Below are 25,319 nucleotides of genomic sequence, written 5' to 3' on the forward strand. Positions count from 1 at the left end.
TCTCTTGTTCATTATTTCCCAGGTAAAAAAGAGCCTATGTATCTCCCTGATAAAAAGACACAATTTCCCAAACCTGTGAGATATAACAGTGCATACCAACAGTGATTCTAAAGAAAAACAGGTTTTTCCATTATTTTGTGTTGTGTACTGTTATCAATAAATTTCACAAAGTGGCATGGAGGAATCAGTAACATTGTTACTATAACTGCTGTCTAACTTCCAGTTCTTATAGTACATTCCTTGTATGTACATAACGTAAGAGCAAATCCTTTAATCTTACAGTCGTGGTGACTAATACAACTTGTATTTGGTAGGCCATATAGATTCACTTTTTCTGTTACTTGTTTAAATCACTTCAAGGTGCAGTTAATTCCCTCACTTGGCTTCCTCTGACGTAGTTAGTGCTTCATCTCAATGCAGACACCTTTTAAACTGTAATGCAATGTTTATAGGCTAGTGGTATACAAACATATCTCGTTGACTTCAAAAGATTTTTTGCGGAAGTGATACTATTCTTACTGCTCAAAAAAAGTCATAAGGCCTCAAATGGAAATGATTTTAGCCTCACTGTCAAAAAAGCCCTCAGATATTAAGACAGTTATTTTTTAGCAGTATTGTTTTGGACTGAAAAATATTACACATACACACAGAACAGGTGAACATAGTGACAATGGATTCATAACAATAAAAGCACTATCATTTTAGATAGTAATTATTTAACAGAGGATATGTTGATGGAGAATGTTGTTGTAATTAGTATTATTAACAGTAAGTTAATCATTACTTTTATGACTCTTTCTCTCTATATTCATTAAGGAAAAAATACTCTTCCTTGGAGGTCTTGGTTTAGAAAATATTGAGATTTTAAGTGATATTCGTTTGCAGTACTTTCAGTAGACCTCATACGAATATGGTGTCTGCAGCACATTCAAAACACTTTAAACACACAATACTGACTGCATCATATATGTCATTTGCTTATTACTTGTTCTTTTTCCTGGTCATTTTGAGATGTTTGTATGTGACGACAACACACATCTCAATATTTTATAACCTTTCAGTTTTGCCTTTTGTTCTGAAAAGCAGTTGTATGCACATTACTGCCAGGGTGGAAACTACCTGTATGAAATAACACAGAGCTTCCAAATTCATAGCACATTCCCATGTTAGAATCTTGTGTGTACTGCATTGTTGTTGTTGTTGTTGTTGTGGTCTTCAGTCCTGACTGGTTTGATGCAGCTCTCCATGCTAATCTATCCTGTGCAAGCTCCTTCATCTCCCACTACCTACTGCAACCTACATCCTTCTGGATCTGCTTAGTGTATTCATCTCTTGGTCTCCCTCTACGATTTTTACCCTCCGCGCTGCCCTCCAAAGCTAAATTTGTGATTCCTTGATGCCTCAGGACATGTCCTACCAACCGATCCCTTCTTCTAGTGAAGTTGTGTCACAAACTTCTCTTCTCCCCAATCCTATTCAATACCTCCTCATTAGTTACGTGATCTACCCACCTAATCTTCAACATTCTTCTGTAGCACCACATTTCGAAAGCTTCTATTCTCTTCTTGTCCAAACTATTTATTGTCCGTGTTTCACTTCCATTCATGGCTACACTCCATACAAATACTTTCAGAAACGACTTCCTGACACTTAAATCTATACTCAATGTTAACAGATTTCTCTTCTTCAGAAACGCTTTCCTTGCCATTGCCAGTCTACATTTTATATCCTCTCTACTTCGACCATCATCAGTTATTTTGCTCCCCAAATAGCAAAACTCCTTTACTACTTTAAGTGTCTCATTTCCTAATCTAATTCCCTCAGCATCACCCGACTTAATTCGACTACATTCCATTATCCTTGTTTCGCTTTCTTTTATTTTCATCTTATATCCTCCTTTCAAGACACTGTCCATTCCATTCAACTGCTCTTCCAAGTCATTTGCTGTCTCTGACAGAATTACAATGTCATCGGCGAACCTCAAAGTTTTTACTACTTCTCCCTGGATTTTAATACCTACTCCGAATTTTTCTTTTGTTTCCGTTACTGCTTGCTCAATACACAGATTGAATAACATCGGGGAGAGGCTACAACCCTGTCTCACTCCCTTCCCAACCACTGCTTCCCTTTCATGCCCCTCGACTCTTATAACTGCCATCTGGTTTCTGTACAAGTTGTAAATAGCTTTTCGCTCTCTGTATTTTACCCCTGCCACCTTTAGAATTTGAAAGAGAGTATTCCAGTCAACATTGTCAAAAGCTTTCTCTAAGTCTACAAATGCTAGAAACGTAGGTTTGCCTTTCCTTAATCTTTCTTCTAAGATAAGTCGTAAGGTCAGTATTGCCTCACGTGTTCCAACATTTCTACGGAATCCAAACTGATCTTCCCCGAGGTCGGCTTCTACCAGTTTTTCCATTCATCTGTAAATAATTCGCATTAGTATTTTGCAGCTGTGACTTATTAAACTGATAGTTCGGTAATTTTCACATCTGTCAACATCTGCTTTCTTTGGGATTGGAATTATTATATTCTTCTTGAAGTCTGAGGGTATTTCACCTGTCTCATACATCTTCCTTACCAGATGGTAGAGTTTTGTCAGGACTGGCTCTCCCAATGCCGTCAGTAGTTCTCATGGAATGTTGTGTACTTCCGGGGACTTGTTTCGACTCAGGTCTTTCAGTGCTCTGTCAAACTCTTCACACAGTATTGTATCTCCCATTTCATCTCCATCTACATCCTCTTCCATTTCCATAATATTGTCCTCAAGTACATCGCCCTTGTATAGACCCTCTATATACTCCTTCCACCTTTCTGCTTTTCCCCTCTTTGCTTAGAACTGGGTTTCCATTTGAGCTCTTGATATTCATGCAAGTGGCTCTCTTTCCTCCAAAGGTCTCTTTAATTTTCCTGTAGGCAGTATCTATATTACCCCTAGTGAGATAAGCCTCCACATCCTTACATTTGTCCTCTAGCCATGCCTGCTTAGCCATTTTGCACTTCCTGTCGATCTCATTTTTGAGACGTTTGTATTCCTTTTTGCCTGCTTCATTTACTGCATTTTTATATTTTCTCCTTTCACCAATTAAATTCAATATTTCTCCTGTTACCCAAGGATTTCTACTAGCCCTCGTCTTTTTACCTACTTGATCCTCTGCTGCCTTCACTACTTCATCCCTCAGAGCTACCTGTTCTTCTTCTGCTGTATTTCTTTCCCCCATTCCTGTCAATTGTTCCCTTATGCTCTCCCTGAAACTCTGTACAACCTCTGGTTTATTCAGTTTATCCAGGTCCCATCTCCTTAAATTCCCACCTTTTTGCAATTTCTTCAGTTTTAATCTACAGTTCATAACCAATAGATTGTGGTCAGAGTACACATCTGCCCCTGGAAATGCCCTACAATTTAAAACCTGGTTCCTAAATCTCTCTCTTACCATTATATAATCTATCTGATATCTTTTAGTATCTCCTGGATTCTTCCATGTATACAACCTTCTTTTATGATTCTTGAACCAAGTGTTAGCTGTGATTAAGTTATGCTCTGTGCAAAATTCTAACAGACGGCTTTCTCTTTCATTTCTTAGCCTCAGTCCATATTCACCTACTTTGTTTCCTTCTCTCCCTTTTCCTACTGTTGAATTCCAGTCACCCATGACTATTAAATTTTCGTCTCCCTACACTACCTGAATAATTTATTTTATCTCATCATACATTTCTTCAATTTCTTCGTCATCTGTAGAGCTAGTTGGCATATAAACTTGTACTACTGTAGTAGGCATGGGCTTCGTGTCTATCTTGGCCACTATAATACGTTCATGATGCTGTTTGTAGTAGCTTACCTGCACTCCTATTTTTTTATTCATGATTATACCTACTCCTGCATTACCCCTATTTGATTTTGTATTTATAACCCTGTATTCACCTGACCAGAAGTCTTGTTCCTCCTGCCACCGAACTTCACTAATTCCCACTGTATCTAACTTTAACCTATCCATTTCCCTTTTTAAATTTTCTAACCTACCTGTTTGAGTAAGGGATCTGACATTCCACGCTCCGATCCGTAGAATGCCAGTTTTCTTTCTCCTGATAACGACGTCGTCCTGAGTAGTCCCCGCCCGGAGATCCGAATGGGGGACTATTTTACCTCCGTAAAGTGGATTCTGACCACAATCTATTGGTTATGAACTGTAGATTGAAACTGAAGAAACCGCAAAAAGGTGGGAATTTAAGGAGATGGGACCTGGATAAACTGAAAGAACCAGAGGTTGTACAGAGTTTCAGGGACAGCATAAGGGAACAATTGACAGGAATGGGGGAAAGAAATACAGTAGAAGAAGAATGGGTAGCTTTGAGGGATGAAGTAGTGAAGGCAGCAGAGGATCAAGTAGGTAAAAAGACGAGGGCTAGTAGAAATCCTTGGGTAACAGAAGAAATATTGAATTTAATTGATGAAAGGAGAAAATATAAAAATGCAGTAAATGAAGCAGGCAAAAGGGAATAGAAACATCTCAAAAATGAGATCGACAGAAAGTGCAAAATGGCTAAGCAGGGATGGCTAGAGGACAAATGTAAGGATGTAGAGGCTTGTTTCACTAGGGGTAAGATAGATACTGCCTACAGGAAAATTAAAGAGACCTTTGGAGAGAAGAGAACCACTTGTATGAATATCAAGAGCTCAGATGGCAACCCAGTTCTAAGCAAAGAAGGGAAGGCAGAAATGTGGAAGGAGTATATAGAGGGTTTATACAAGGGCGATGTACTTGAGGACAGTATTATGGAAATGGAAGAGGATGTAGATGAAGATGAAATGAGAGATAAGATACTGCGTGAAGAGTTTGACAGAGCACTGAAAGACCTGAGTCGAAACAAGGCCCCGGGAGTAGACAACATTCCATTAGAACTACTGATGGCCTTGGGAGAGCCAGTCATGACAAAACTCTACCATCTGGTGAGCAAGATGTATGAGACAGGCGAAATACCCACAGACTTCAAGAAGAATATAATAATTCCAATACCAAAGAAAGCAGGTGTTGACAGATGTGAAAATTACCGAACTATCAGTTTAATAAGTCACAGCTGCAAAATACTAACGCGAATTCTTTACAGACGAATGGAAAAACTGGTAGAAGCGGACCTCGGGGAAGATCAGTTTGGATTCCGTAGAAATGTTGGAACACGTGAGGCAATACTAACCTTACGACTTATCTTAGAAGAAAGATTAAGAAAAGGCAAACCTACATTTCTAGCATTTGTAGACTTAGAGAAAGCTTTTGACAACGTTAACTGGAATACTCTCTTTCAAATTCTGAAGGTGGCAGGGGTAAAATACAGGGAGCGAAAGGCTATTTACAATTTGTACAGAAACCAGATGGCAGTTATAAGAGTCGAGGGGCATGAAAGGGAAGCAGTGGTTGAGAAAGGAGTGAGACAGGGTTGTAGCCTCTCCCCGATGTTATTCAATCTGTATATTGAGGAAGCAGTAAAGGAAACAAAAGAAAAATTCGGAGTAGGTATTAAAATTCATGGAGAAGAAGTAAAAACTTTGAGGTTCGCCGATGACATTGTAATTCTGTCAGAGACAGCAAAGGACTTGGAAGAGCAGTTGAACGGAATGGACAGTGTCTTGAAAGGAGGATATAAGATGAACATCAACAAAAGCAAAACGAGGATAATGGGATGTAGTCAAATTAAATCGGGTGATGCATGGGGGATTAGATTAGGAAATGAGACACTTAAAGTAGTAAAGGAGTTTTGCTATTTGGGGAGTAAAATAACTGATGATGGTCGAAGTAGAGAGGATATAAAATGTAGACTGGCAATGGCAAGGAAAGCGTTTCTGAAGAAGAGAAATTTGTTAACATCGAGTATAGATTTAAGTGTCAGGAAGTCGTTTCTGAAAGTATTTGTATGGAGTGTAGCCATGTATGGAAGTGAAACATGGACGATAACCAGTTTGGACAAGAAGAGAATAGAAGCTTTCGAAATGTGGTGCTACAGAAGAATGCTGAAGATAAGGTGGGTAGATCACGTAACTAATGAGGAGGTATTGAATAGGATTGGGGAGAAGAGAAGTTTGTGGCACAACTTGACTAGAAGAAGGGATCGGTTGGTAGGACATGTTTTGAGGCATCAAGGAATCACAAATTTAGCATTGGAGGGCAGCGTGGAGGGTAAAAATCGTAGAGGGAGACCAAGAGATGAATACACTAAGCAGATTCAGAAGGATGTAGGTTGCAGTAGGTAGTGGGAGATGAAGGAGCTTGCACAGGATAGATTAGCATGGAGAGCTGCATCAAACCAGTCTCAGGACTGAAGACCACAACAACAACAACAACAACAATATTTTACCCAAGAGGATGCCATCATCATTTAACCATACAGTAAAGCTGCATGCCCTCGGGAAAAATTACGGCTGTAGTTACCCCTTGCTTTCAGCCGTTCGCAGTACCAGCCTAGCAAGGCCATTTAGCTTAGTGTTACAAGGCCAGATCAGTCAATCATCCAGACTGTTGCCCCTGCAACTACTGAAAAGGCTGCTGCCCCTCTTCAGGAACCACACATTTGTCTGGCCTCTCAACAGATACCCCTCTGTTGTGGTTGCACCTACCGTACGGCTATCTGTATCGTTGAGGCACGCAAGCCTCCCCACCAACCGTAAGATCCATGGTTCGTGGGGGGGTGTGTACTGCATTATACAGTCATTAAACAGCCAATAAGTATTGCGAGTGTATCGGTTAAAAGCAGCACATATCTTTAATTGTAATCTTCAAGATACAATACAAAACACACTTTTTTTATATAAAAGAAAATATCACCATCAATTAGCTGTGACAGAATGAGCTTATTTCAACCCCCCCCCCGCCCCCTCTCCCACCTTTTTCCCCCTCATGAACATCATTTGTGTAGCATTCATTTCTAAAATGTTCCTTGTCATTCTTAAAAGTTCACCCACATATAGAGTTGTTCATTGTAAGCTTTATCTTGTGTGAGTACCTATGTTTTTCAGTTCAACAAAAACTGTTGCCATTCTGATTAAGGTTTTCCATGGTTCTCATAAGTGGTTTGAAGCAAAAGCTTGGATGTTCTGTTAAAAACAAGATTAATTTCCCTTCTCATTTTCATCCAATCTGAATTTCTGTTGGTGATGGTGACAAAATGTTAAAACTCAACCTTTCCATCTTTCTGAATGCACATTATGGATGTACATGTTGATTGATTCTATTGTCGATCTTATATCCTGTACAATTTTACTATAGGATAAAAGTTGTTTGAGAAATAAAGACACAGCCTTTCATTCAACTATTTTTAATTAGTTATACTCCTGAGGCATAAGGATCCCGTTGGATTGTGATCACATTTTTTTTTTCCTACTTGATGACCAGATGTATTTGGTTAAACTACATAACCAGAATCATTTGGTTGAACTACAACTGTCGTGAATGGGAAAGAGTTGTACCTTCATAGTGTTTTCAACAATTACTTTTGAACACATTATCCGAAAACTGTCTTGAGCAGCTAAATCGACAGCCAACACGTAATGGAAATATTTTAGATCTGGTTGCCATGAACAGACCAGACCTCATCGACAGTGTCAGTGTTGAGACTGGGATTAGTGATCCTGATGCTGTCATTACGACTATGGGTACGAAAGTTAAAAAGTTGGTCAAGAAGGCTAGGAGAGTATTCTTACTAGAAAGAGCAGGTAAGCAGTTGTTAGCATTCCACTTAGTAAATGAATCGACTTCATTTACTTTCAGTACGATGAACGTGGAAGAATTATGGGCAAATTTTAAACATATTGTAAATCACGCATTGGACAAGTATGTGCCGTAAAAGTGGGTTACGGGTGGAAAAGACCCACTGTTGTTTAACAGCGCAATTCGGAGAATGCTCAGGAAGCAAAGGCAGTTGCGCTCGCGGTACGTGAAAGATCAGGAGAATGAGGACAGGCAAAGAGTACGCGAAAGAACTTCCCCCCCTTCCAACAGCCAATTACCGCAAGTCTCTAGAGGAACGAAAGGTTCTAAATGATTGGAAAAGAGCACAGGTAGTCCCAGTCTTCAAGAAGGGTCATCGAGCAGATGCGCAAAACTATAGACCTATATCTCTGACGTCAATCTGTTGTAGAATTTTAGAACATGTTTTTTGCTCACATATCATGTCATTTCTGGAAACCCAGAATCTACTCTGTAGGAATCAACATGGATTCCGGAAACAGCGATCGTATGAGACCAAACTCGCTTTATTTGTTCATGAGACCCAGAAAATATTAGATACAGGTTCCCAGGTAGATGCCATTTTCCTTGACTTTCGGAAGGCGTTTGATACAGTTCCGCACTGTCGCCTGATAAACAAAGTAAGAGCCTACGGAATATCAGACCAGCTGTGAGGCTGGATTGAAGAGTTTTTAGCAAACAGAACACAACATATTGTTCTCAATGGAGAGATGTCTACAGACGTTAAAGTAACCTCTGGCGTGCCACAGGGGAGTGTTATGGGACCATTGCTTTTCACAATATATATAAATGACCTAGTAGATAGTGTCGGAAGTTCCATGCGGCTTTTCGCGGATGATGCTGTAGTATACAGAGAAGTTGCAGCATTAGAAAATGCAGCGAAATGCAGGAAGATCTGCAGCGGATAGGCACTTGGTGCAGGGAGTGGCAACTGACCCTTAACATAGACAAATGTAATGTATTGCGAATACATAGAAAGAAGGATCCTTTATTGTATGATTATATTATAGCGGAACAAACACTGGTAGCAGTTACTTCTGTAAAATATCTGGGCGTATGCGTAGAACGATTTGAAGTGGAATGGTCATGTAAAATTAATTGTTGGTAAGGCGAGTACCAGGTTGAGATTCATTGGGAGAGTGCTTAGAAAATATAGTCCATCAACAAAGGAGGTGGCTTACAAAACACTTGTTCGACCTATACTTGAGTATTGCTCATCAGTGTGGGATCCGTACCAGATCGGGTTGACGGAGGAGATAGAGAATATCCAAAGAAGAGCGGCGCGTTTCGTCACAGGGTTATTTGGTAAGCGTGATAGCGTTACGGAGATGTTTAGCAAACTCAAATGGCAGACTCTGCAAGAGAGGCGCTCTGCATCATGGTTTAGCTTGCTGTCCGGGTTTCGAGACGGTGCGTTTCTGGATGAGGTATTGAATATATTGCTTCCCCCTACTTATACCTCCCGAGGAGATCACGAATGTAAAATTAGAGAGATTTGAGCGCGCACGGAGGCTTTCCGGCAGTCGTTCTTCCCGCGAACCATACACGACTGGAACAGGAAAGGGAGGTAATGACAGTGGCACGTAAAGTGGCCTTCGTCACACACCATTGGGTGGAATGCGGATTATAAATGTAGATGTAGATGAAGTTAGTAGAAATTCGTGCTGCTGTAAAAAGAGCGATGCGCAAAGCATTCAACCAATACCCCCGTCATTTCTTAGCAAAAGATCTTGCTGAAAATCCAAGGAAATTCTGGTCTTACGTAAAATCGGTAAGCGGGTCGAAGGCTTCCATCCAGTCACTCCCTGATCAGTCTGGCCTGGCAACGGATGACAGCAAAACGAAATCTGAAATTTAAAATTTAGCATTTGAGAAATCTTTCACGCAGGAGGATCGTACAAACATACCGCCGTTTGAGTCTCGTACAGATTCCTGTATGGATCACATAGTGATAGACATCCCTGGGGTTCTGAAGCAGCTGAATGGGTTGAAAATAAATAAATCTCCAGGTCCTGATGGGATTCCAATTCAGTTTTACAGAGAGTACTCTACTGCATTGGCTCCTTACTTCGCTTGCATTTACCGCGAATGTCTTGCCCAATGTAAAGTGCGGAGTGACTGGAAAAAAGTGCAGGTGGCACCTGTATATAAGAAGGGTAGAAGGATGGATCCTCAAAATTACAGACCAATATCCTTAACATCGGTTTGTTGCAGGATTCTCGAACGTATTCTCATTTTGAATATAATGAATTTCCTTGAGACTAAGTTGCTGTCCATGCATCAGCACTGCTTTAGAAAGCATCGCTCCTGCGAAACGGAACTCGCCCTTTTTTCACATGATATCTTGCAAACCATGGATGAAGGGTATCAGACGGATGCCATATTCCTTGACTTCTGGAAAGCGTTTGACTCGGTGCCCCACTGCAGACTCCTAACTAAGGTACGAGCATATGGGATTGGATCCCAAGTATGTGAGTGGCTCAAAGCCTTCTTAAGTAATAGAACCCAGTACGTTGTCCTCGATGGTGAGTATTCATCGGAGGTGAGGGTATCATCTGGAGAGCCCCAGGGAAGTGTGGTAGGTCCGCTGTTGTTTTCTAACTATGTAAATGATCTTTTGGATAGGGTGGATAGCAATGTGCGGCTGTTTGCTGATGATGCTGTGGTGTACGGGAAGGTGTCGTTGAGTGACTGTAGGAGGATACAAGATGACTTGGACATGCTTTGTGATTGGTGTAAAGAATGGCAGCTAACTCTAAATATAGATAAAAGTAAATTAATGCAGATGAATAGGAAAAAGAATGCTGTAATGTTTGAATACTCCCATTAGTAGTGTAGCGCTTGACACAGTCACGTCGATTAAATATTTGGGCGTAACATTCCGCGTGACTTCCACAAGGTGTTCGATACAGTTCCCCACAGTCGTTTAATGAACAAGGTAAGAGCATATGGACTATCAGACAAATTGTGTGATTGGATTGAATAGTTCCTAGATAACAAAACTCTCAATGGAGAGAAGTCTTCCGAAGTAAGAGTGATTTCAGGTGTGCCACAGGGGAGAGTCGTAGGACCGTTGCCATTCACAATATACATAAATGACCTTGTCGATGACATCGGAAGTTTGGCTTTTTGCGGATGATGCTGTGGTATATAGAGAGGTTTTAACAATGGAAAATTGTACTGAAATGCAGGAGGATCTGCAGCGAATTGACGCATGGTGCAGGGAATGGCAATTGAATTTCAATGTAGACAAGTGTAATGTGCTGCGAATACATAGAAAGAAAGATCCCATATCATTTAGCTACAGTATAGCAGGTCAGCATCTGGAAGCAGTTAGTTCCATAAATTATCTGGGAGTAGGCATTAGGAGTGATTTAAAATGGAATGATCATATAAAGTTGATCGTCGGTAAAGCAGATGCCAGACTGAGATTCATTGGAAGAATCCTAAGGAAATGCAATCCGAAAACAAAGGAAGTAGGTTACAGTACACTTGTTCGCCCACTGCTCGAATACTGCTCAGCAGTGTGGGATCCGTACCAGACAGGGTTGATAGAAGAGATAGAGAAGATCCAACGGAGAGCAGTGTGCTTCGTTACAGGATCATTTAGTAATCGCAAAAGCGTTACGGAGATGATAGATGAACTCCAGTGGAAGACTCTGCAGGAGAGACGCTCAGTAGATCGGTACGGGCTTTTGTGGAAGTTTCGAGAACATACCTTCACTGAGAAGTCAAGCAGTATATTGCTCCCTCGCGAAAGACCATGAGGATAAAATCAGAGAGATTAGATCCCACACAGAGGCATACTGACAATCCTTCTTTCCATGAACAATACGAGACTGGAATTGGAATAGAAGGGAGAACCGATAGAGGTACTCAAGGTACCCTCCACCACACACCGCCAGGTGGCTTGTGGAGTATGGATGTAGATGTAGAACATTGCAGAGCGATATGAGGTGGGACAAGCATGTAATGGCAGTTGTGGGGAAAGGGGATAGTCATCTTCGGTTCATTGGTAGAGCTTTGGGAAGATGTGGTTCATCTGTAAAGGAGACTGCTTATGAAACAATATTAGGACCTATTCTTGAGTACTGCTTGAGCGTTTGGGATCCCTATCAGGTCGGATTGAGGGAGGACATAGAAGCAGTTCAGAGGCGGGATGCTAGATTTGTTACTGATAGGTTTGATCATCATGTGAGTGTTACGGAAATGCTTCGGGAACTCGGGTGGGAGTCTCTAGAGGAAAGGAGGTGTTCTTTTCATGAATCGCTGCTGAGGAAATTTAGAGAACCAGCATTTGAGGCTGACTGCAGTACAATTTTATTGCCGCCAACTTACATTTAGTGGAAAGACCACAAAGATAAGATAAGAGAGATTAGGACTCATACAGAGGCATATAGGCAGTCATTTTTCCCTCATTCTGTTTGGGAGTGGAACAGGCAGAGAAGATGCTAGTTGTGGTACGAGGTACCCTCCGCCACGCACTGTATGGTGGATTGCGGAGTATGTATGTAGATGTAGATGTAGAATGTGACATGCTGTATTCACAGTATACCTCTCTGATGTGTTTGTATCTATGCCTAGTAATGTCCCACATCCACTCTTCCCTCTTGTCCTTATTATTGCCGAGGTTGATGCGCTGGTGTGCTCACTCACTCACTCACTCACTCACTCACTCACTCACTATTTAGTCGGAGAAGAGGGGCTGTGAGAAAGGGGGGAGGGGAGGGGGAGGCTGGGAAAATAGGGGGCAATAGTTCTTTGAGATGGTAATGTGAGAGGATGGATGTAATAAATTCTACAGGTGTAAGTAATCAAGTAGGACAATTACTTGTTACAATGGAATGGAAATTACTTGTTAGCTAATCTAATTTAGGGACTGAATTATTACTGTCCACATACAGAGAAAAATTATAAACTGCTATTCATAAAGCACTTCTCAGGGCATGTCCATGATCAACTGTGATAGTAGTGGTATTATAAACCAGACTTGACCCTCACTGTAAGTCATTGGTTGGCGAGATGATTTACAAGAATTTTCTTGTGTCTGTTGTTCACATTAAGAGAAGCCAGTATAAAACTAGTAGTTTTTAAAAATGCAAGTATTCATGGGCTTTTTGATGAAAGGTCTCACTTCTCTTCTTATTGATAGTATGGTACCAGCTGTGTTATCTATTACATGAAACATATCGTTGACAGCAGCATAGTGATGTGTGTGCGTATTATGCTGAGTTCATATCTTGTGTCTCTCATGCTGCTATCTTACATCAATAATTCCATTAATCATTGTAACATAACATAGTAATATTATTTATTATAATAAGAACCTTATCCTTAGTAAGTGAAATATATGAATGATAATATAATGTGGCCACATATTATTTTATATATCATGTTTCTTTCTGTTGGTGATTTCTACAGAATGTGCAGTCATCAAAACTTAAAATATCAGTCAGATCTGAACTGAAAGACACAGTGAGAAAGGATAAACTTCAGTCATCAGGCCATGATGCAGATATGGTATTGAAATCAGATGATGTGCAGATTCAGGAGAAGCACCTGGATCCTAACACAGGTAAGAATATTTTGATGTTTCCCTCAAAAAGGTTGTGTGTAACTAAGATTACATATTACTTTTAGATACTGCAACCTGGTGTCCTCAGTGTCAGCATCCCTTTCCAGAAAATGAGGAGAAAAAGAAAAAAATAGAAAAAATATAACTGATTAATAGATCAGGAGGTGAGATCAAGAAGGTGATAAAACTTCACAGTAAAAGTACACTGCAGAAGTTTGTGGACCTTGTCAACAGGATTCATCTCAAGAATAAATTTACTTTTGAGATGGAGAGGGATGGTGAGCTACCTTTTTTGAATGTCCTAGTGTTGTGGAAGGCAGATTCTTGGCTTGGTTATTTAGTGTATAGAAAACCAACCCACACAGACCAATATTGGAATGCAAACAGTTTTCGTCGTCATGCTCACTGATAAATTAATGTTGGTACAGAGAGCAAATGGTTTCCGAAAGTGACTATCTACAAGCTGTACTTCAGCATTAGAGGCTCATATTCATAGAAAATGTTACAGAAAGGAGGATATTGCTGATACTTTCAGGTGCCATCAACAAAGGATGCTTTGTGACTCAGCAGAAGAGACCAAGCCTGCAGCATTTCTTCTGTGCTGTGCAGCTGTGGACAGCAAAATATTACCTATGCTTCAGGGGTATGGACTGAGACCAGTGTTTCAGCCAACCTCCAAGATCTGGGGTGCTATGCCCCATTAAAAACCTTGTAAGTATAAGAGTGCCCGGTTTTAAGATGTTCCCTTTAAAACTGGCAACATCTGCATAAACTGAAAAATTCCAACTGTCACTAGTGTTGTTCTGAACACTCCTAACCACATAGAGCAAATGGAGTTGGAGAGCTGAATGTTGGTTGGACAACACACAAAATATGACTTGAAAATACAAGAGTCATGGCCTGTGTGCATCATATTGTAATTCCATCATAAAAGAGGTAACCCAGAATAGAATAAATTGTAATCATTTTAACTGATCAGGAATACACACTCAGTTGGACATAGGGGCAGGCTTTGGACACCTAGCAAAAATGAAGATGGATCGTTGTTATTTTTAAGGCTGCTGCAGCAACAGTTTCAGATGTGGCTTTGTGTCTTCTTGCCACCTGACATTTAATCTCATGGTGAACTGGAGCTTGATGCACATTCATTGCTTTGGTCTTACTTTGGAAGGTTTCAGATGTTGCTACCTTGGCTTCTTGATTAGAATGCAATACCAGCCCTGGCAGTAAGTAGTTGCACTCCTGAGTACAGTAGTGGAGACAGCTATCAAAACCTCAAGGATTTTGTTCAAATTTATGGGGCTTGAATAGTGAGAAGATTTTATTCAGCCAGTCATTTCTTACACGAATTCTAAGGAGTACCTCTCATCTCGGGTGTTACCATCAATACAACTTCAGTGTGTCACTCTTAACGAGTCTCTTCAGATTTTGAGTGGTGTGCTGCTGCATTTGCTTATAAACAAATAAATGAGTGATGATTGTATATAAATAACATTGTAAGCAGAGCCAAGTTATGTACCTAATCACGTGGCACAAAAACGATTTTTCTTATGGCTCTGTGCTGATCTAGCATGGAGTTATTAGCAAAGTTGTGCAATGAGGCTGTCTTGTAAACAATGCACCAAATAGTTACGGCATGTCTGAGGTTCCAATAAAATATTCTTATCACTATTGGAACTCATTGACAGAATCAGTTGGACTCGCATTCGGGAGGACGACGGTTCAATCCCGCGTCCGGCCATGCTGATTTAGGTTTTCCGTGATTTCCCTAAATCGCTCCAGGCAAATGCCGGGATGGTTCCTTTCAAAGGGCACGGCCGACTTCCTTCCCCGTCCTTCCCTCATCCGATGAGACCGATGACCTCGCTGTCTGGTCTCCTTCCCCAAACCAACCAACCAACCAACCAACAGAATCAGTGTTCCTATTGTAGATAAAGTATTCCACATTTTTCTGAATGACCCCAGCAGATGTCTAAATGATTCTTTCAACACAACTCCTGTCCTTTTCTTCCTCCAGTCATTTTAAAAATATACCATAAAAATGTTGTACTCCTTGTTCATTTTGTAACCATCTCTTGACAAGTAAGCAGTTTTAAATACATCTTTTATAATGTAGTATCTATGTTCTAAATGAAATGTATTGTAAATAATTCATCACATTTCAGTGTATGTAAGTCTAAATGCAGATGAAAAGAAAAAAGAGAACAACATTGTGTTCATTACTTTTCTTTAGAGCTAACTTTGACTCAAAAGGCATGAGTTGTGCTGCAACACAAGTTTTCCATGAACTGCTTTATAATGTGAAATGCTTAACAGATAACAAAATTAACTGTAGAAGAAATCATACAATACAGGCTACATATATGCTGTTAAAACAGCCGGACTGGTGGGTCCTCCCACACCCAGAGCAGTGCCTGCCATGTGCTTGTCGCACAAACTTGCAACATAAAATGCTTCATTTTGGTGGAAGGTCAAGAACTCTTCCATTTTAGTATAGCACATGTAGAAACATGCTGTTTCTTGCAGACATCTGTGGCTTTTGTTGCCATAGGAGCTAATGACCAGTAATACATTTGCAAACATTAGCACAGTATCAATGAGAAACATATGTAGATAAGTTTAACATTCCAGAATGAGATTTTCACTCTGCAGCAGAGTGTGCGCTGATATGAAACTTCCTGGCAGATTAAAACTGTGTGCCGGGCCGAGACTCGAACTCATGGCCTTTGCCTTTCACGGGCAACTTCTCTACCAACTGAGCTACCCAAGCACGACTCACACCCCATCCTCACAGCTTTACTTCTGCCAGTACCTCGTCTCCTACCTTCCAAACTTTACAGAAGCTCTCCTGTGAACCTTGCAGAACTAGTACCCCTGAAAGAAAGGATGTTACGGAGACATGGCTTAGCCACAGCCTGGGGGATGTTTCAAGAATGAGATTTTCAATCTGCAGCAGAGTGTGCGCTGATATGAAACTTCCTGGCAGATTAAAACTGTGTGCCCGACCGAGACTCGAACTCGGGACCTTTGCCTTTCGCAGGCAAGTGCTCTACCAACTGAGCTACCCAAGCACGACTCACGCCCCGTCCTCACAGCTTTACTTCTGCCAGTACCTCGTCTCCTACCTTCCAAACTTTATATAAGCTCTCCTGCGAACCTTGCAGAACTAGTACTCCTGAAAGAAAGGATATTGCGGAGACATGGCTTAGCTGCAGCCTGGGGGATGTTTCCAGAATGAGATTTTCACTCTGCAGCAATGTGTGCGCTGATATGAAACTTCCTGGCAGATTAAAACTGAGTGCCTGACCGAGACTCGAACTCAGGGCCTTTGCCTTTCGCGGGCAAGTGCTTTACCAACTGAGCTATCTGTGCACACTCTGCTGCAGAGTGAAAATCTCATTCCGGAAACATCCCCCAGGCTGTGGCTGATTAATTCAACCACATTCCATTAACCTTGTTTTATTTTTTTTATCTTAATCTTTTAACCTCTTTTCAAGACACTATCCATGGTGACTAAACAGATCCAAGTGGCACAATTGTAAGTGACAAGGCAGCACTTGTCGAAAATATATCAGTACTTATATGTAAGCCTGAAACCGGTCATGTGACAAATAAATAACCTTTTATAGCGGAAATTTTTCTACACCCTATAAAGGAACAGTTACGGAGTTCAGCAGCATCCACTGTGGATAAAATTCACTTAAAGTTTTTATTTCTTGCCCCTAAACTAAATTAATTCCCGTTCCAAACTTCTCATTTGTTTTCAATACTGCATGCTAAATGTACAGATTCAATAACATTATGTTATGAATCTGTCTCACTCCCTTCTCAACTACTGGCTCCATTTCATGTTGTTTGAATCATATTAACTGCAATCTGGTTTCTATATTAGTTGTAGAAAACCTTTCATTCTTGGTGTTTTATCAGTTTCCTTCAGAATTTCAAGGAAGGTATTCCATTTAGCAGTGTCGATATCTTTCTCTAAATCCAAAAGTACTAGAAACATAGGTTTGCCTTTCTTCAATCTATGTTGTAAGCTAAGTTGTGGGGCTGGTATTACGTCATGTGCTCCTACATTTCTCAGGAACTCAAACTGATATTCCCTGAGGCTAGTTTCTGCCTGTTTTTCCATTCTTCTGAAAATAATTCAGATCAGTATTTTGCAACATTGACTTATTAAACTGGTGGCTTGGGAATATTCATATGTCGTCTGCTCCCTCCTGGTTTGGAATTGGGATTATTACATTCTTTGTGAAGTTTGAGTGTGTTTCACCTATCTCATAATCATGCATACCATATGGAATGGTTTTGTCATTTATATGTTCTCCCAAGGATCTCAGTACTCCTGCAGTACCAATCTCCTATCTCATCTTCATCTACTTTCTCTTCCTTTCCATGATATTATACTGAAGTTTTTTCTTTTTTTTTTCCATTTGCACATCTCTTTTATACAGGGTGTACTAGATATAAATGCAGATTTTTTGTATGTGATACCTTAATTTGTAAATACACCAGTGTGTTGGTCACTTTGTCTCTGCATCAAACAGTCTTCCCACAAACTCACCACAATCTTTATGAACTGATGTTTTCTGCATGGTCGGAACCGCACCAATAAATGGCCTACTGTCAGTGTAGCTACACATTTTGCATCCATGCACCCACACTTCAGCACCTAATCTGCTGCCCAGGGAAAATAAGCATTAATGGCTTGCTCTTACTACACATACTTGGAGCTACTAACCAACCCAAAACCATACTAGTCTTAATAGCTACAATTATTAGTCTGCAAATGATGTAAATACTGATGTGATGTTCACTACATCATTTTGCCTGTAACACGCTGTATATTCGTGCTACTTTTCAGCATTCCCTTCTTTCCTTTCTATTGGCTACCCATCTGAGCTCTTAATAGCTACTGCTGTTTTATCCAAGGGTATCTTTAATTGTCCTGTGGGTATCATTTGTCTTCCCCAGAGTTATACATGCTTTTATGGCTTCGCATTTCTTCTTTAGCTATTCCTGATTAGTAATTTTGCACTTTCTGTCAGTCTCGTATTTTAGACATCTGTATTCCCTTTCGCCTGCTTCATTTGCTACATTTTTATATTTTCTCTTTTTGTCAACTAAATTCAATGTCTCCTGAGTTATCTAATGATTTCTACTATGTCTTGTCTTTTTATCCATGTGGTCGTCTGCTACTTTCACTATTTCATCTCTCAAAGCTAACCAGTTGTTTTCTATTATATTAATTCCCTCTGTTTCAGTCCATCATTGCTTGATACTCCCTCTGCAACTCTCAACAACCTCTGGTGTCTTCAATTTATCCGAGTCCCATCACATTAATTTCCTGCCATCTGCAGTTTCTGCACTTGTAGTTGATAAACAGTAAATTATTGTAAGAGTTAGCATCTGCTCCTGCAGACGTCTTAGAATATAAAATTTGCTTTCAGAATGTCTTGCCATTATATAACCAATCTGAAAGCTTCCATTGTCCCCAGGTGTCTTCCACATACACAGCCTTCTTTCATGATTCTTAAACCAAGTGTTAGCAATGATTAAAGTATTCTCTGTGCAAAATTCTACCAGGTGGATTCCTCTTTCATTCCTTTCCTTCAGTTCATGTTCTCACTATTTTTCCTTCTCTTATTTGTAGTTCCGCCTTCCATCAGTTAAATTCTACATCTCGTGTTATCTGGCCTGGCTGACAGCTTTTCTGGCCGAAAGCTTACTTGTTTGACAGTCTTTCTGTTGTGCCTATCTGCGACTTACATCTCTGCTATATGGTAAGTAACAATCTGTTCTTTTCATAGTATTGACATTATTCCATCCTGGGGTTTTCATTGTCTGATCTTATGTTATCCAAGGATTTCTATTTTGCATTGTCTTTTTGTATCTTTTGATACTTTGCCACCTTCACTATTTCATCTCTCAAAATTACCAATTCATCTACAGTTTTACTCCTTTCCCCTGCTTTAGACAGTTGTTGCTAATGCTCCCATTAAAACTTTCAAGAACCAGTGGTTTTTTCAATTTATCCAGATCCCAACTTCTTAAGTAAGATGACCCTGTATGTTGCTGTCGATGACGAATGTTCATCGGAGACAAGGGTATTGCCAGGAGTGCCCCATGGAACCGTGATAGGACTACTACTATTCTTTATGTACATAAATGTTCTGACAGACAGGTTGAACAGCAGTCTGTGGCTGTTTGGTGTGCTGTGATATTTGGGAAGGTGTCGTCATTGAATGAATGCAATATGATACAAGATAACTGGACAGTATTTCTAGTTGGTACGATGAATGTGAGCTAGATCTGAATGTAGAGAAATTTTAAGTTAATGCAGATGAGCAGGAAAAATAAATCCGTAATTTATGGATACAGTATCAGTAATGTGCTGCTTGACTCAGCCACATCGATTAGATTTCTAGGCATGACACTGCAAAGCGATATGGAAGGGAATGAGCATATAGGGACTGTAATAGGGAAGGTAAATGATTGACTTTTGTTTTAATGGGAGAGTTTTAGGAAAGCGTAAATCATCTTCAAAGGGGATTTTAAATAGAACATTAATTCAACCCATTCTTGAGTACTGCTCAAGTGTTTGGGATCCCCACGAGGTCGGATTAATGGAAGGCATTGAAGCAATTCAGAGGCGTGTTGCTAGATTTGTTACCTTTAGGTTCAATCAACATGCCAGTATTACAGAGATGCTTTTGGAACTGAAATGGGAATCTCTGGAGGGAGGCAATTTTCTTTTTGAGGAACACTACTGAGAAAATTTAGAGAACCAGGACTTGAAGCTGACTTTAGAATGATTTTACTTGCCATCAACATACATTTTGTGTAAGGACCACGAAGATAAGAGAAATTAGGGCTCATATGAAGGCTTATAGATGGTCATTTTTCCTCGTTCTGTTTGCTTGTGGAACGGGAAAGAAAATGATTAGTTGCGGTACAGAGTACCATCCACATCACGCCATATGGTGGCCTTCAAAGTATAGATGTAGATGTAAATGGAGATGTAGAATAATCTACTTCCAGGTAACAGCTGTATTTTTTTTATTTTTTTTATTTTTGTGCAATATTTTTATGGCCAACCAAGTCATTTTCTTCAGATGCTGCAAGTTACGTTGTTACATGTGTTTGTTGCTTATGCTCCTACCAGACAGCTATTTTTAAGCCAAGGCAGCAAGTACACATAACTTGTAAATTGCTGCCATTTATAATGTATTTAAGAAAAGTTTAAACTTCGAATATTTCCTTTAAAAATGTGAATATGGAAATCCCAAGAACGTTATCATGTTCAGAAAAGTTTGGGCTTCAGTATTATTAGAACAGGATTTTGAAATATGATATGAGACAAAAATTCATCGGGAATTTTCATCTCTTGGAAATAATTTTATTTATTCATCTACACTTACGTTATCTCCTTCAGAGTAGTCCTTATTAGATATTATACTCTTACGCCAGCACTCTTATAATCCCTGAAACACTTATGAAACTCGATGTTTGTGATAACACTCATTCAGTAATGAACATTTACTCTCATCTAAGCTGGTATAGCGACAGCCCTAAAGGTTCTCTTTTTTAAGAAACAGAAAAAAGTTGCATGGGCCATGTATGGGGAATATCATTATCAATGCAGTGTTGTTTTCACCAAAAAATGATGAACAAACAATGAAGTGAAGTGTGAGCAGGTGCATTATCATGGTGCAAAAGCCATAAATTGCTACGCCACAAACCTGAGCTTTTTTAATTGCTTCCCACAAACTGCGTTGAACTTGTAGCTAATACTCCTTGTTCATTGACATTTTGCCAAGAACTTGTGGTGTACTATGCCATTAAAATCAAAGAAAACAGTGAGCAGAACCTTCATGTTAAACCACACTCACAATTTTTTTCTGCACTTCTTTTGCTCTTGGCACTCCAGGATGCCTCCCGTGGCATATTTGAGCCTTAGTTTTGATGTCATGCCCGTACACCCATGTTTCATCACCTGTTCTGACACATATCAGTAGTTTTCATTGTTGTTGACTTCATTTAGCAACTCCTGAGCAACTTCTACCTGCCCTGAGCAACTTCCACCTGCCACTGTTTTTTGCTCTAATTTCAACATATTTGGCATAATGTTTTCTCTCACACATTTCATACCCAGAACATAGGAAAATATTTTGTGGCATGAGCCACATGATTCGTCAATATCATCAGCAACTTATCTGATTGTGATTCGGCAATTTTCATAATTACTTCGTGCACTGTTTCCATGTTTTCATGTGTTGATGATGTACTGCAGTGTCCAGAATGTTTGTCATCCTCAGCTTCTTAACAGCCATCTTGGAAATGCAAATACCATTCATGAACTCTTGTTTTATGCATAGCAGACTCACCAAAAGCAGTATTCAACATTTCTATAACTCTGTTACATTTTATTTCATTTTATACAGGGTCTATACAACCCAGGACAATCGGGAGATCCGGGAAAAACCCGGGAATTTTTTCATCCTGGAGAAAACCAGGAAAAACCCGGGAATTTTTTAGGATTCCGGGAATTTTTGTTTGCTTTAGTTTTCAGTTAAGTTTTTGTAACTTTAACTGGTTAGAACCAATACTCTAACAAAGGCTATTACTGTATCTCGCTATTACAGAATAATACTGGAGCAATAAAACATGAACAAGAGAAAAAAACGAAAATAAAACTTGCTAAGGAAATGCGCCATATACAACAACAAAACACAGTGCATATACAAGCGCCTGCCACCAGCAAATTGTGTCAAATGCTTTAGAAAGACTAGGCAATGCTTCATAACAACAAATTGCCTATGATGAGCATGACGTCACAACTGTTTACATTAGATTAATTTGAGCAGTCGCGAGCGAGCTCATGCACATGTGCTGTAGATTCGCGTGTGACTAGCATCTTCTCCCGCTTCTGGCTACACAAGTGTGGCAGGTGAGCTGTATAAGCAATAGCAGCAAGATGCTACCCGGAAAAATTTTACTGGTGCGCCTAAGCTGCCAGATTCATGCATGGGCAGGGTTGGGGTGTGCCAAATTCATATTCTCGAGGAAAAAGACCTTGTTTCACAAAGCACCTAGCATCCAGCGCATGTTGGTTTATCGATTATTCATATGATTTTGAAACGCATCCATGTTGGTTTTTGAACAAATTCTATGTTGATTTCTGAATGAATCGTAGGCTGATTTTTGAATGCATGAGCAGTGTACATAATGTGTCTGCCAGGGGAATCCCAGTGGCATCTAGAAATAAACATTAGTGCAGACAAAAGGGGACAGGGCTATACGAGCTGAGCGGAATAAAGCCGAATGGGTGAATGCCAGTGGAGTCGGTGGTTTGCGAATGATCAGCATTGTTATAATTACTAGCGAAATCCGGAGATTCCGACTACCAGAGTAGAAATAAAAGACTAACAGGAATAACAAGTAAGCAGTGTTACATATTATATTCTTGGTGTATCCAAGAAAGTGAAATTTTGACAGAAAATGTTTGGCCAGACCGCTACACTAGTAAGGGCCAGTTGCACAGGCCCCGGGTAGCAGCCGCTAAAGTTTTATTCTGGGAGTAACACGGAAAACGCATTGTACGAACAGGTAATAATGCCTAACCGGGGAATACACACTGGATAACTAAACCGGTGATTGTGGCAGGGTTAGTGAAGTTAACCGGAGAATAAGTTTTGACACTGACGGGAATAGTTACAGAATTAGTGATGAGAAGATCATTTGTTAGAACGGGGATGGCGAAGAAACAGGGACATCACACAAATTATGGATGAATATGATGATTCCAAATTTATATAAAAATTTCGTGAAAGATCTCATGCTTCAGAAGCTAGAGCACATGAATGAAATGTGAAACTATTTCCTAATATAAAACTTTTTGTTTTTGGTAGACCTAATAGGCATTTGATATTGGTACTTCATGAATTATATTATATTTGTGTTATAAAAATGACCATTTGTGCCAAAACAGTCTCGTTTATTTGATGTGTGTTAAAATTGCTGCAATATTAAGCAGGCCTGTTTCATTTAAATAGCAGACATTGAGAAAATACACGTAATCAGATCGAGAAACCACACCAGTCTTGGATACTATTTGTTTTAACAGCTTTTTCAGTATTAGACGACAACATTTTGTTTTTCATGTAGCAAAACGTTTGACGATCTTTTTGGGGTAATACATTTCTTTCCCATAAAGGAAAGCATGCTATGTAAAGCTGTAGTAAGATTAGACAGAAAAAAAAAAAAAAATGCAAGTACTTAAGGATTAAAGAAATGTGTACAGTTTTGCTTGTCTCTTGTCTTTACTGGTTTTGTGTGTCTTATATTTAATTTGATGTCACACAAAACATCAAGTTATTAGCTAATAGGCAAATTTTCTAAAGAGTTCTTGTTCTCCCGGTTGCAAATAATCCCATCCACTATTAACTGCGAGTTCTCTCTCTCTCTCTCTCTCTCTCTCTCTCTCTCTCTCTCTCTCTCTCTCTCTCTCCCCTTTTTTAAAGGGGGGGGGGTGAGGGGAGCCAGGATGTCAAACTGGCCGACTGGGAGCAGTAGAGGCACCACAGGACATTTAATTTCCACTGTTGTGAGTATAGTTGGATGGCACCCATTACAAAATGTTACACGTTTGAGTTCCACAGAGCGAAATACGGTTACACGCGATAGAAGAATGCTGTGTGGAGAGGCATGGCACTGCACTTTGGCACACTTGAGACCAAATAACATGTCTCATTTTCTCAAACATATGTGTTTTATGTATCAGACTCTTCAGAAAGGTGTGTGCTACAAACTGAACATATTTTTGAAAGCCGATTTTTTTTTTTTTTTTTTTTTTTTAATTTTTGACGTCTTACCTAAAACGCTCGAGGGAGGGGGGGCCATTATCTAGTATTGCCCCAGTTCGGAAATACCATAGATCTGGGACTAATTAACAGAGCAGTCTTGAGGTGGGTAGTCTTCATGTGACCTGTGTTTACGTTTAGTGATTTTGCTGGTTCCTGTTCGTTCATTGCTCTCACGTCAAATGAAAACAAAACGAATTTCTGTGAATTAAAATACATTCACATAATTACGGAAGGCTGAAATATGTAATTAGTTTCAGATTTTATTTTATTCCCACCTTTTTGACAGTCAAGCATTAATCGCCTTGCAGAACAATGAAGTTATTTTTGTCGGTTTGCTAAAGAAATTTGGCTTTGATTAATCTTTCCCACTGAGGCAGTCAATTTATCCGAAACAAAGTGTTTAATCCTGCACTATTGGCTAGTTTCAACTGTTCGCTGCATTCCAAGTACACGTTTTCATATTACACCTATGGCATTATGCCATAATAAATAACCAAACATGAGATAATATGGTACTGGTAGTCCAAGAAAATTTACATCTGAATCTGGACTTACGAATGTGCACCTTAAGCCAAATTTTACTATAATTCATGAAATTCTGATGCTCTTGGGCATCCTCTAATGCCTTGTTTTTTTTTATGACATAATGTAAGATCTTTTAATGTTTTACACGTATGAACATATGGGCTTCGTGCGTCACAGTAGCTGCACAAGCGCAGTAACGCCTGTTATCTGGCACTCTCTGGCAACTCCTGAAATGAACCTATTAAATAGGTTAAGGGAAAATATTGCGAATGGTTGTTTGAAAAGTGTTACTTTCAAAGTAAATTTCCTTTTACGCAAGATGAACTATGTGCAAGAATGTACGATGAATTTCTTAAATCACAGAACATTTGACTCTCATTTAAAAAGCAACTCTTTGAGGAGTACCATTTAGAATAATTTCGAGCCCAGAAGATAAGACATTTATGTCATTGTTAAAAATTTTACTGACACATTTGTGTGATGTAGCTTAAAGCATAACACACACAAAAAAGATCAACATTACATGTGAAAGCTTAGCTTGTCTCGCAGCTTATTAATCTTTGAGACCAATATTATATGTGAAACTTTTCTTTTCTTGTAGCAACACTATGTATATTAATT

At 39.7% G+C, this 25,319-nt stretch overlaps 1 protein-coding gene across 3 annotated transcripts in view; it reads left to right on the forward strand.

Annotated features, from left to right (window-relative positions):
- Positions 1 to 25,319, forward strand: part of LOC126259967 (serine/arginine repetitive matrix protein 2-like) — a 400,597-nt gene that overhangs the window by 298,819 nt on the left and 76,459 nt on the right. Inside the window, exon 9 of one of the 3 annotated variants that reach the window (XR_007546580.1) lies at positions 13,155 to 13,292. Coding sequence is in view for 1 of the 3 variants with exons in the window: in XM_049957081.1 (XP_049813038.1) it covers positions 13,155 to 13,308 (154 nt within the window). In the remaining 2 variants the exon portion in view is untranslated. Of the gene's footprint in view, positions 1 to 13,154; positions 13,309 to 25,319 lie in introns of those variants that run through there. The other 2 variants (XR_007546579.1, XM_049957081.1) reach the window with 2 other exon arrangements.

Source organism: Schistocerca nitens, chromosome 5, assembly GCF_023898315.1.
Source record: "Schistocerca nitens isolate TAMUIC-IGC-003100 chromosome 5, iqSchNite1.1, whole genome shotgun sequence".
Classification (NCBI taxonomy): domain Eukaryota; kingdom Metazoa; phylum Arthropoda; class Insecta; order Orthoptera; family Acrididae; genus Schistocerca; species Schistocerca nitens.